This window comes from Bos taurus, chromosome 3, assembly GCF_002263795.3.
Source record: "Bos taurus isolate L1 Dominette 01449 registration number 42190680 breed Hereford chromosome 3, ARS-UCD2.0, whole genome shotgun sequence".
In the NCBI taxonomy this organism is placed as follows: domain Eukaryota; kingdom Metazoa; phylum Chordata; class Mammalia; order Artiodactyla; family Bovidae; genus Bos; species Bos taurus.
Genome location: NC_037330.1, coordinates 20,098,677 through 20,110,860, shown reverse-complemented (window position 1 = coordinate 20,110,860; position 12,184 = coordinate 20,098,677). Strand labels below are relative to the sequence as shown.

The following is a 12,184-nucleotide window of genomic DNA, read 5'->3' as shown; positions in this document are numbered from 1 at the left end:
AATCCCTGGGTTGGGAAGATCCCCTGGAGAAGGGAATGGCGACCCACTCCAGTATTCTTGCCAAGAGAACCCCATAGACAGAGGAGGCTGGCAGGCTACAGACTATTTGGTTGCAAAGAGTTGGATGCCACTGAGCGACTAACACTTCATTACACAGTGAGATTTTACTTGTAACAGTGCTTTACACTACTGACTGCTTCAGTTTCTCCATTACCTCTGTTCTTGGGCTCCACATCATCCTGACTCCATTCTGGTGAGCCTGTTTCTGTTTCCTTCAGGTGTCAGCCTTCATCGGGTCAGTTTGTCAGGCTTTCTGCTCTCTGTTACTTACATGTCCATGGCTTTACTAGTGTATCCTGAGCTCTACAGAATTTGTATCTCCTGTTCTGAAATTTTCTCCAACCTCCAGATGCATAAATGCAGTAACGTAACATAAATCTTGTAACCTACTCTTGGATGTCCTACAGGCACCTCACATCAACTCTTCTGCAAAATGAACTCATTGTCTTCCATGCCAAACTTGCTCTTCCAGCTGTGTTCTCTCTGGATTACAGCATCATAGTTTACCCAGTAACTCAGGCCAGAAACCTCAGAATTTTTTAATAGTGTCCTGTCTCTTTCCGAGTCCCACTCCTCACATCAGTTTCTGTTGATTGTACTTCTCATGTATCTCCTGAGTCTGCTCAGTCTTCATCCCCACGATCATTACCTTATCTCCTCATCATATCTAACCTATAGTACTCTAGCTACATACAGGCTGTTACTGTACCTCAACTAACCCATGGTTAACAGTTTACAAGTACAGAATTCTCCACTTAGATGTTTGTTAAACTTATGTCTCAAATAGAATTCATCATCTTCCTTTTCACAGTAGCCTTTTCCTTTTCCATCCCATTAGTAGTATCTTTAATACACCCATTTTACCATCTCCAGTCTCCTCCTGACACTACAATCAAAAAAATTATTTTAAGGGGCCAATCTGATCATGTCATTTCCTTGCTCAAAATCTTTATTAAGCAGCTTCACAACGACTCCAGGATGAAGCCTAACGGGCCCTTTGTGACCTAACCCTTGGTTACTTCCACCCAGGTCCAGCCTCGTTCCTTGCATGCTATGCTACAGTTACTCAGTTATTTTAAGTTGCCAGAATGTAATACCTCTGCATCTTTTCAGACTGTTCCTTCCACCTGGAAGGCCCCCTTTCCCAATCTAACCCCCTTTCCTAAGTCCTACTACTCCATCATATTTCAGCTCAGAAGCTACTCTCTGTGTAAGGATTTTCCTGGCTGTCCTCCCATTTACTCAAATTAGGTGCCCAGACTCTGTACTTCCAGACCATTTTACGCTCTTCCCTATCTTAGCTCCGAATCCTTGTGCTCTAATTATTGTCAGTCTGCCTATCTTCAGTATATCCCTCAATAGTCTGTAAGCTCCCTGGGCAGGAACCATATCTTAGGCACTACTGCAATCCCTGAAGTAAGGGCTTCACGTGTTCTATCTTGTTTAATCATCACGGCAAATCCTGTACAGTGGGTACTACATCATTCCTATTTTATAAAATAAGTAAACTGAAGCAAAGAGAGTTTAAGAAACTTGTCTCAAGTCATTCAAATGTATCAAAATCAGGACTTAAAACCAGGAAACTTGATGCTAGAACCAGTCCATCACTAAATTTATCAATTCTAAATCTCATTGGAAAGACTGGTACTGAAGCTGAAGCTCTAATATGTTGGCCACCTGATGAGAAGAGCCGGCTCATTGGAAAAGATCCTGATGGTGGGAAAGATTAAGGGCAGGAGGAGAAGGGGATGACAGAGGACGAGATGGTTGGATGGCATCGCTGACTCAATGGACGTGAGTTTGAGCAAGCTCTGGGAGATGGTGAAGGACAGGGAAGCCTGGCATGCTGCAGTCCACAGGGTCACAAAGAGTTGGACACGACTGAGCGCCTAAACAACTAAATTTCATCTCCACACGATTTGGCAGTGACCTAATTAAAACACAGAACCAACTAGATTTCTTCTTTGCAGTCACCTCCATGGTTCCCATGCCTGCCTGCAAATCATATCCTTCTGCCTGCCTTTCTGGCCTGGGCTCGTCCCTCCCCAGGACTCACTTGATACGGTATTGCAAAATCAGCAGATTCCACATTGCCTCACCCTTCTCTTAGTGTTGGTCCTGCTACCAAAATGCCCTTTTGCACCTTTCTAGAAAAATCTCGTTTCTCCTTCGGAATTTGCTCCATGAAACCTTTCCTGATTACTTTCTTTTGGGGTGTGCCGTGTGGCTTGTGAGATCCTAATTCCCTAACCAGGGACTGAACCAGGCCAGGTAGTAGAAGCGTTTCCTGATCACTCTTCTCGCCATCCCATTGCAGGCACTGGAATTCTGCCTCCACTCTCAGAAGCTGTGTGATTTGGCCAAGTTACTGATTTAGTTTTCTCACTTGTATAATGGCAATACTATCTACTTCGTAGAACTGTTATGAGAATTAAATGAGATGACGTAAATTAAGGACTTAACAATGGGCTAGATGCTACTATTAAATACTTGTCCCTATTCCTCTATGTAGCTGAACTTCTGCTGCAAGTTTAACGCTGCGGCATGATTTCCTCACGTGTAGTTTCCCCACCAGAGTGGCATCTCCTTGCAACTTGTTTAGTCTCTAAGTGGTGTCTGACTCTTTTGCAACCCCATGGACTGTGGCCTGCCAGGGTCCTCTGTCCATAGGATTTCCCAGGCAAGAATCCTGGAGTGGGTTTCCATTTCCTACTCCAGGGGCATATTATAGGCACTTATCAACTAATAATTGAACTAGATTCTTTAATACTACCCATCTTTTAAAGCCCAGTTCAATTTCCATTTCTTCTACTAATATTTACCTCATGATTCCAGCCCTTTGAATTTTCCCTTCTCAGAATTCCTTTACCACTATCTTGCATTATATGTAGAAGTGCTATCTCAGTGAGGCTTCAAGTTCTTCCAGGACAGACACCATCTCTTACACTGTTATCTGCCCAATAACTGCTAGTATTTCCAACTGCAAAGAGTCAAAAACTGCTAGTATTTCCCCAAAGTCAGACTTCATCAATTCCTTGTGAATTAAAAAATCACTGCCCAAGCATGGGGGGCCTTATCTTTTTAAGTAAGTCACCCATCTCTAAGGAAATTCAGCCAACTCATCTCCTGACCCTCCTCTTAGTTCACAGGAATTCTGCTTAGAACTACAGTAATCTGGACACCTTCCGGTGGCCCAGTGGTTAAGACTGTGCGCTTCTACCACAGGGGGCATGGGCTTGATCCTTGGTCAGGAAATTAAGATCCCATATGCTTTGTGGGATCTTATTACATTAATTTGCTTTTACTTGCATGCCACTGTCATACTTCAGCTTCCAAGGGAAGAGATCTTTCCTTTGCTTGTTGACTTCCCTCAAGGTCCAGTAGAGGGCACTGTACACATAAGGGCTGCTAGTGTGGGTGTGGCTGGCAGACCAACAGTAGATATCTTCAATGGCAATCCTCCCAGCTATTTTCCTTTTGCCTGTGTTTTCCATGCTCAGGCCACATCAGCTTAAAATAAATGTGGTTGGACAATAATAATTGTGACTTCATCCCTGCCACCTTGCATATCAGACGGCTCAACTGAGAGACTTGTCAACACAATTATCACTCAACCATGCTGGAGGAGTGGCAGAACCCTTGAATCCACTCTTTGGAATAAAGATAAAACACTAAGCTAAAATAATGGGCAAGAACAGCTTTTTGAAGCACTGCAGAATCGGGCTTCCTGACTGCCTAGCCCTGTCATATGAGTAAAGGAAAAGGAAAGGCAGGTTTTAAACTGGAACAGAAACAGCAATGACTATTTCTGGGCACCCCAGGATTCCTAAGGCCACAGCTTAAACCTAAGGACCAGGAAAGCCAAGAGTAATGGAAAAAGCATGTAAAAGCCTAAAAGTTAAGAGATGTTAACTCAAGGTCTTCAGTAAACTAGCACTGCCGTAAATAACTTATTTCTATGTCAACGTCCCTTCTCTTTATATTAAATGGAACTTGACGCTTCTGCATTTGGAGGCTTGTTGACCTCACTGCCCAGCTGTTGCCACTTGGCAAACATAAAAGTAGGGACAATGTGCTCAAAAAGAAGTCATGGGACTGGCGTAAGGGGAGTAAGACTCAGAAACCCCATCATAATAAACACTCCTAGCTTTACATACACACATCCATCTCCTAGCTTTAAGATGTAAGTTTATACTACTGAAGTATATGAACTTTTTCATGTATTTTCTTCCAGTTAGATAAGAAACCCCATTAAAGGTGGGGCATGCCTTTCTTTAATGTACCTACAAACCACCTAGCTCAGTGTCTAGCATGCTGTTCAGAAAGGCTGATGGTTAGGAGGCATCGCAGTCCCCTGACTAAATTAGGAGAGAGCAAGTCAGCTTCCTGAGAAGCTGAAAACTTATTTGGAAAGTTTCTGATTAAGAAGAGAGAATGAATCACATGCTGAGAACATTCCTTCTCTAGTTTAGAAGTACTCCACCCTCTCAACGTGATAGAAATTTCTCTAGAACATCTATTGTCTCCGGGATTCTGTCTTCCTTGACGCATGCTCATTTGAGAAGATAACTATGGTAAAATCTCCTAATCATAAAATCTCCTTAGGCAAATGGGCAAGTTTCCATCTTCACACATGGTAGACTGGTGTGAGTGTGACAGAAGAAAAGTGTGAGTCTGTTTCTCCTTTGGCAACACTTCTTTTGTATATTACACTCACAGATAGTTTTAAACCCTTTTCAGTGGCAGGATTCCAGCGATGGTTAGCACATCATGAGGAAAGAAGTGACTCTGCCTCCTGCTGGCCACTAGCAGAAAGGCTGATCACTAATGGTTACAATTCTCCAGAGACACAGGAACTTGAGAAGAAAAGAAGACTGAAAGGGAAAACAGAGTGGCTTCCTTTCATGCTTAGCCTGGAGTAATCTTCAGGTGTGAATAAACCCTTCAGATCAAATACCGCAAACCCCTCATTTTGTGATGAGGAAGATTCATCTTTGCATTAGCTATAGAAGTCCTGGTCTATATGCCAATGTCCCTGCACCCTCTCCCTAAATGATGGAAATGGAGAACCCAGACACATCCCATCCGAAGGGCCCCTGTTCCTTAGAGGCTCAGAACCCCACACCAGCTTCTCCTGACTGGTGTCTTCAGTCTTATTGTTTTCCCTTTTGCCAAACCCCAATAAAACACACCAACTGCTGCAGAGAATTTCTGGGTTGGTTTGTTGTTTTTTTTGTTTTCCGTGGATCTTCTTGTTTGTTTTTTATTTCAAATACTGAAAAAGTCCCCTGGGCTCTGCGGTGCTCCCCACACTCATCCCCTTTCTCCCACACTCACTGCCCTTCCTCCCACAGCAAATCTACTTCAAAGACAGCACTTTTCTCCCCACCCAAACAATTAACATTCAGTTCTTAGCTTTTTCTGCAGAACCAGAGGAGTCATCCGCATCTTTCATATTTAGACAGTTTCTTTTATCTGACATCAGGTCCCCAGTCATATCCAAGCTAGCAAGGCACTCTTCTACACAGCTCAATTAGAACCCCTCACCTTCAGTCCACTTCACTCCCCCACCCCACCCCACCCCCACCCCACCCCAGCTACAAGGTCAAGAAGGAGGATAGTTAGGAATGTTTTTGTTATCAACTCTAAGTCCTAATTCATAACCCCGCACATCTCCCACTCCACCCTCTCAACCCCCCACCCCACCCAACCCCCAGGATTTCACTGTGATGTCTCCCAACAATTACTTGGAAAAAAAAGAAAAAACAAAAAAGAGTCAAGGTCTTGGTGCTCGGCCCAAGGGGCTCCATGCGCTGGGACACCGACGGGCAGGGGCTTCTGCCTCTCCAGCCCGCACCCGAGCCACCTCCTGACCCCTGGCTGCAAAAGCAGGGAGGGGCAGGAGCCAGCACAGGACCCAGGGGGCAGCGTCTCAGGATCTGGCGGAGCCCCGGGCAGCATCATTCGACTTGGCCACTGCGGACGAACACAGAAGAAGAGAAAGAAAACACTGTCAAGTAGTAAGGGAAAAAACCCTAAGTTCCACCCCAGTCTCTACCCCATCATTCTTCCACACTTATCAATCATTGGGGATACATGGCACATCTCTTAATCCTATTCAGAGAGTTGTCCTTTTTTTTTTTTAAAGAAGAGGAACATTTCGGTCTTCGCCTAGTTACAAAACTGTTCTCTGTGTTTTTGGAGATATCCAAGAAAACAAAGAAAAATATTCTTTAGACAAGATAAAAATAACGAGGTTTTCAGAGCAGGCTCAGTTTCAGGGGCATGGCCAGAGCCACTTGCCACAGTGGAGATGGACGGACTGGGGTTGGGGGCACAGAGTGATGAGGTGGCAGCTGCATGGAGGCCAGGGCCAGACAACACACGTGTTGTTTTGAATGGACTTAATATTCTAGGTTTAATCAAAGCAAACTGAATTTCAAATGACCCTTTTCTGCCACGGAAGCTATGCACTTCATGCTGTGGGAGCAGGTGGCATCTACAAAAAGTAGCTTGTTTCTTTGTTTCCTTAGCTTTGAAGATGACTGGGTGGAAAGAGAGACCAATAGTCTTTCTGATTTCCCTATTTCTTCTATTCCTTCCTAAAACTGAGACTCACTGTGACTTCAGTCTTGAGGATTCACACTGACTGATAGAGAGAGCAGCTCAGACAGAAAAGAGTACAAAATTCGAAAAGATTGGAGATGAAGAAAACGTACAAAATTATATATATATTTATATATATAATAACATGACATATCTATGTACAACATGTCTGGGACGGTTGAGGAAACTATACAAGGATATTCGGCATTTTCCCCTTCCCACATGGACTTTAGACTAAGGAAGACAGCATGAGGAAATGAAGCAAGAAACACAAAAATTATATACAATTACAAGTGACAGTCAAGGAGTTGCCCTAGGGGCCAGGGAATCACGGCATCCTGCTCTCTCCTTCCTTCCTCACCAACTTTTTCCTATCCAATCTGAATGACGGCCTGAAAAGTGAATGGCTGGTCAGGAAAGACGTGTAGACACACCCCAACGCCCCACGTGTGCATCAGCAAGTTCATTAGTTCTCACTGGGCCAGATGTGTGGCATATCAGAACTGGTGGGCTGAGAGGTCAAGAGAGGACTAAAGACAGACTCTTCCTCTCTTGAATTGCTAGCTCTCACTTGGCCCTCTCTGTCCTAACGAGCAGACTGCATTCAGTGTGGTTCAGGCCAAGCTAGTGATAATCAGATAGACGATGCTGGCCACCCGCAGCCCCTCTTTCCTCCACCTGGTTCATGATCAGCGTTGCTACCTCTCAGAGGACAGGAGCTGAGCTCCAGGAAGGCAGAGATTTCTCAGTGCTCCTTCTATTTCTCCCTAACCGCCTTCCCCAGCTTTCACCAAGGTGAATCATCTCCTGAGAACCTGCTGCTCCAGCCCCACAGCAGCACTAAGCCCCGGAGCGACCATTCTTCCCTTTTCTTCCTGTCTCCCTAACAATACACCTGGCAGCTGAGAACATCTGAAATGTAGGACTCCACATGAGCATGACTGAGCGTGTTTCTTCAGGCCCACAGCCTGGCTCCCAGAGCAGCCTTTTAGCAGCCAAGGCCCAGACTGTAGGAAAGAAGTGAGAGCAGAGGCAAGAGCCTTCATGGCTAGCTTCTTAGAATTTTTTTTTCTTGACCCTCAAGACCAATGACACGAATGAGGTCCTCCTGCCTGAATTTATAATCCCTAAATCTCAACTTCTCTCCTCATGCGGTCTTCAATGACTTCTCCTCTGTAGTCTCATCTATGGTCCTTCCTCACTTGTGGTTTTACAATGAATAGCACAGAATTCTTCAGGATGTTAGAATCAGAATCAATCCGATTTACATTTGGATCTATATTACAGATGAGGAAGTAGAAATCCAGAGAGGTGAAGTGACTCAACCAAAGCTACCGGTCAGTTCTGTCTAGAATTGAATGGAAACAGAACCCAGATATCCTGACTGCTAACCCTGTGTTCTTTCCACTATCCCATGATACTTTCAAAAAGCAACATGCTGGAAGAGAGAGAGAAGGTGCCCATTTTACATGAATAGTATCTTCCAGGGCAAATTGTAAAAGACACTGAATAAAGAAGGTTAGGTGGGCATTATAGTTTTAGGCAAGCACATCAGTTTTTCTTTTTGAGGATTTGCTAAACCTGCCATAATGAAAACAAGAAAGCAATAGCAGCCCAAAGGACAAAACACTTAAAGCACAGAAAACAGATCTCATTCAGTCTATCTTTCCCAATCGTATCAGGTTAGCCTCGGGATGTTAAACCTGTCATATTATTCCCAAGGCTTAGCCTCCCCTATTTTGGGACACATTCTCTTCCAAAAGGAGAAATGACATCTCCCCAGTTTCTCATACAAATGAAAAAGAAAGTCTGCAGCATTATCCAATCCTAGGCTCCTATTTCTGGGCCCCTACTTGGGCCACATGAGGGTGTGGAAATCTCAGTTTATCCAAAGCAGTGAACTCAGAGCCTCTCTTTAGCCCATGTTACAGTCTCAGCAGCCCCCAGAAGCAGCATAGTCATTTCTGGCGAGCAAGCTGAGAAGAGACAGCTAGGTGCCCATGTCCCTGCCTAAGATATAGAAAAGTCCAGTGAGTGAGAAGGGGGGCAGAGGGGGCCCAGGTTACCCCGCAAGCTTGCTGGTGACGAGCGAGGACTTTCTCTGGGGCAGATCCTGGGGGGTGGGGATGTGGTCACCGGTCACCAGGTTCTTGTCTGGTCCTGCACTGGGCAGCTGCTTATTCTTCATCTTGGCTTTGGCCATGTTGTAGTCTCCTGAGTCAAAGTACTTTTGCTAAGAGACAAGAGGGAGGTTTAGGTGAGTGAGGAGCTCCGGTCTTCCTCAAAAGCAAGGAGACTCAGGTCCACTATAAACCCTATAAACCTGCATCCACACTCAGATCTTTCAAGTCTTTTTTGATTAGCCTCATGTATACACAGCTTAGTATTAACTATATTTAATTATGCTTTCTCCCCAGTGTCTTCTGACTTTCACATTTGTAAGCAGTTTCCCAGCTAGGGTATTTTTTTTGGAGTTAAGAGATAGCTCCTATAGCCTTTTGTAGCCCCATGAGTCCACGATACTTCAACCATATTGCTGACTTCAATCCCAAAGGTTTATAAAGGACCTGTTAGTCTCCAATGGGCTTGGTGCTGGGGAAACAGAAATGAATAAGATATATAAAGGGTCAACCTATGGCTATCAGTAGGAGATCAACCTCAAGCTAACAACCTCAAAATGAGAAATTATTCTCTCAGACTATGAATAGAAACTGGGCTTGTCTCTGAGGATAATGTACTTTCCTCTGACTCCAACCACTCCCACACATGTTCCATGGCTGTGACAGCCTGCCTACGCCTGTCTTGCTTACAGCAAGGTAAAGTGCAAATCAGCACCACATCATCATCTGTGACTAAGACTCAGTAACTGGGATTCTCCACAGGGATCTGTTTCCCTCTCCATTTCATCCGCGTAGAGAAATACACTCCAGGTTAATGACTAACAACCCCTCAGTCAGCTTTAGGTACCTCTGAGGACTGAGGAACCCAAAGAGGAGCTAGAAGGCTATGAAGGTAAGACTCTCCCTTGGGAGAAGGACCACTTGTAGGACAGATTTCTGGGCCTTTCTTCTGAAATGATGCACCTCAAAATTTAGCTCTAATCCTACATCTGCAGTCCTAAAACTCCCACCATCCAAACAGGCAAATATCTGGAGGCTGTCAGCATTCCAGACTCTGACATCCTTCCCTCAGTCTCCCAAGGCCAGTCCTAAATGCCCCTCCATTAAGCTTTAGTATCCTGAGGGAAATCAGAAAATAACTGATACCCTTAGGAACTTACAGTATTTGCCTTGGGTTTGTTTTTTTTTTTTAACAAGTTTCTAATTTTTCTTTACTACTGCCCAACAACAAAACGTTCATATCAGTGCTCAGCAGAACTTCCACAGATCTCATCCCTAAGGCCCCTCTGGTTCCAAAGTAAGAGGGTAAGAGATTGTGCTCCATACCCCTTTCTGGAGTCTCTTCATGAGGAAGTCGGAGCCTCCAGGCTTTTGTCCTAGGCTTGGATATTTGGCTTTTAGCTTTGCCTCCTCAGCTCTCTCAGGGAGAATACCTTCTTTCTCTTGGGTGTCCTAGAGGAAACAAATGGGGCCAGTAAAATTAAACACTGAGAAGCAACTGCTTCTAATATCTGCTAACTTTTACACTATTACCTTTTCCTGGAGATCTACCCATTTGTAAACATGCTATTCACACTCTTAAATAAAGCCAGACCTTTGTTCAAATCCCTAAAGCCCAAGATGACTGTATTGTGAAAAAAAAAGCTGTTTGTCACACTACACCCAGGGAACCACCCCAGTGACCTGTGAGTACTGGGTTAAAGGTAATGCCAAAGAACAATACTTTAATCAAAGAGCAAGCAGTAGCTCACTTAGAACAGAAGCTTGGAAAGACAGAAAAGAGCTAGCAGGGATTCTGGTGATGCAAGATTAGTAGGGAGATCTCTAGCTGTCTGTAAAACACAGTACAGGTCAAATGGGAAATCGAAAGGGATAACTGCTGTGATGTTCCCTCCTAAGCTAGGCTTTTGATAAATCTATGGAGGCTAGCTCTGTGGCCTTCTCCAGAAAGCTCCACCTTAGCAATGGTCAGCACTGGACAGCAATAAGGGACAGCATTGTTTCCATAAACATTGTAGTAGGAAGGTGACAGGTAAACAGAAATTAATCTCAGGAAAATTAAGATACATTGGGTTCACTAGTATTTACCCACCAGCTCTGTCAAAAAATCAACACCTTCCCTAGTGATGGAGGTTTGGGAAACATGCCAAGAGCCCAATTAACTTGCAGGGTCTCTTACTGTTGTTGTTACTCTGCTTCCCTTTTTGTGGGCCCTGCTACCCTTTTCTTTAATGACTTTTAAAGAATGGACATGAAGCCAATTTGTGGTTCTTTTTAGTGGAATTGCATTCCTTTGCTTTGAAAACCTGGCCGAGATATAACCCAGGGGTATTTCATGAACCCGAGTACATTACTAAATGTTATAAATTAAATACAAAACACCTAAAGAAGTTGGCATGTTTTCATCACAGAATCGCGGGTGAAATAAGTCCCCACTACCTTAAAAGTAGGGGGGAAATATGGTGGCGTCTTTCTTTTCACGACTCTCTAGGGGTCTTTCCTAGGTTTAACCTCCATTATTCTGTTTGAAACTCTAGCCCTCTTCAATTTTGTAAGGTCCTCTTTGAAGGTGGGCAACAGACCATCTACAGCGATCAAAAGGTCTCTTTGAGAAAGTTGCCGTCTTAAATTAGCCATGATAATAATTACTCTTCTCCCTTCCCCCGGTGCTGATCCCTTTTTAAACGTCTGTATCTTGACCAGTATCTTTCTGAGGATATAGAATGCAGGACACAGCCTGGCTATTCGTTCATTTTACCCCTACTAAGCAATAACATACATCTCATCCCGAGACCACCAACCCCCTTTCATTCACCCACTCTTTCCAAACACCCGCCCCGCGCTCAGGTTCGGCAAATTACAGCACAGCTTCAATACGTCTAGCAGTAGGTCTACTGACCAATCAGGAAGGGTACTACAATGATTGACAATCCAGCCAACTAACCAGAGCCAAAGCAGCAGGCCATGTTGAAACTCACCCTGCATGACGCAAGACGTGGCCAACCCCTGCAGAGCCCGAGACCATGGCGACCAATCCGCACTGGTGGGAGACCGCCTCCCGCCCCATCACAATCGCCCCCAACTCGCCCACCGCACCCCCTCCATTTCACCTGCTTCTCCTCGCCGGTCTCTTCCGTAGGGTTCTCCTCTTCTTGTTTCTGGGACATGGTGGGACCGGGACTGTGGAGTGTGGGGGACCCGGGAGGTCAACCGGAGAAGGGAAGGGGGAGGGGAAACGGGACAACCAGCGCTGCTCCTTCAGCTCCTGTCACTAGGATTGCTCAGTCAAAATGGCGGCCCTTGCCTGTGACGTTGTGACCGCCCCTTCCTATGGGAGCCAATGGGAGCGGGGTGGATAGGGCAATGACGTAACGATCTACCAATAGTTGCTGGCTAAA

At 44.9% G+C, this 12,184-nt stretch overlaps 1 protein-coding gene across 3 annotated transcripts; it reads right to left on the bottom strand.

Moving 5' to 3' along the window:
- Nucleotides 1-5,268: 5,268 nt before the first annotated feature.
- On the bottom strand, nucleotides 5,269-12,085 carry ENSA (endosulfine alpha). Of its 3 annotated transcripts, NM_174050.2 has the most exons (4): nucleotides 11,897-12,085; nucleotides 10,113-10,238; nucleotides 8,733-8,899; nucleotides 5,273-6,036 (listed from the first exon to the last, which is right to left on the bottom strand). In NM_174050.2, exons 1-4 carry the CDS (start codon nucleotides 11,951-11,953, stop codon nucleotides 6,021-6,023), a joined length of 366 nt encoding a protein of 121 aa, NP_776475.2. In that variant the 5' UTR covers nucleotides 11,954-12,085; the 3' UTR covers nucleotides 5,273-6,020. The 3 variants fall into 3 exon arrangements, with proteins under 3 accessions (XP_059737515.1, NP_776475.2, NP_001300934.1); XM_059881532.1 differs by lacking the exon at nucleotides 10,113-10,238 and having other exon boundaries at nucleotides 5,269-6,036; nucleotides 11,897-12,073; NM_001314005.1 differs by lacking the exon at nucleotides 5,273-6,036 and having other exon boundaries at nucleotides 6,453-8,899.
- Nucleotides 12,086-12,184: the final 99 nt, after the last annotated feature.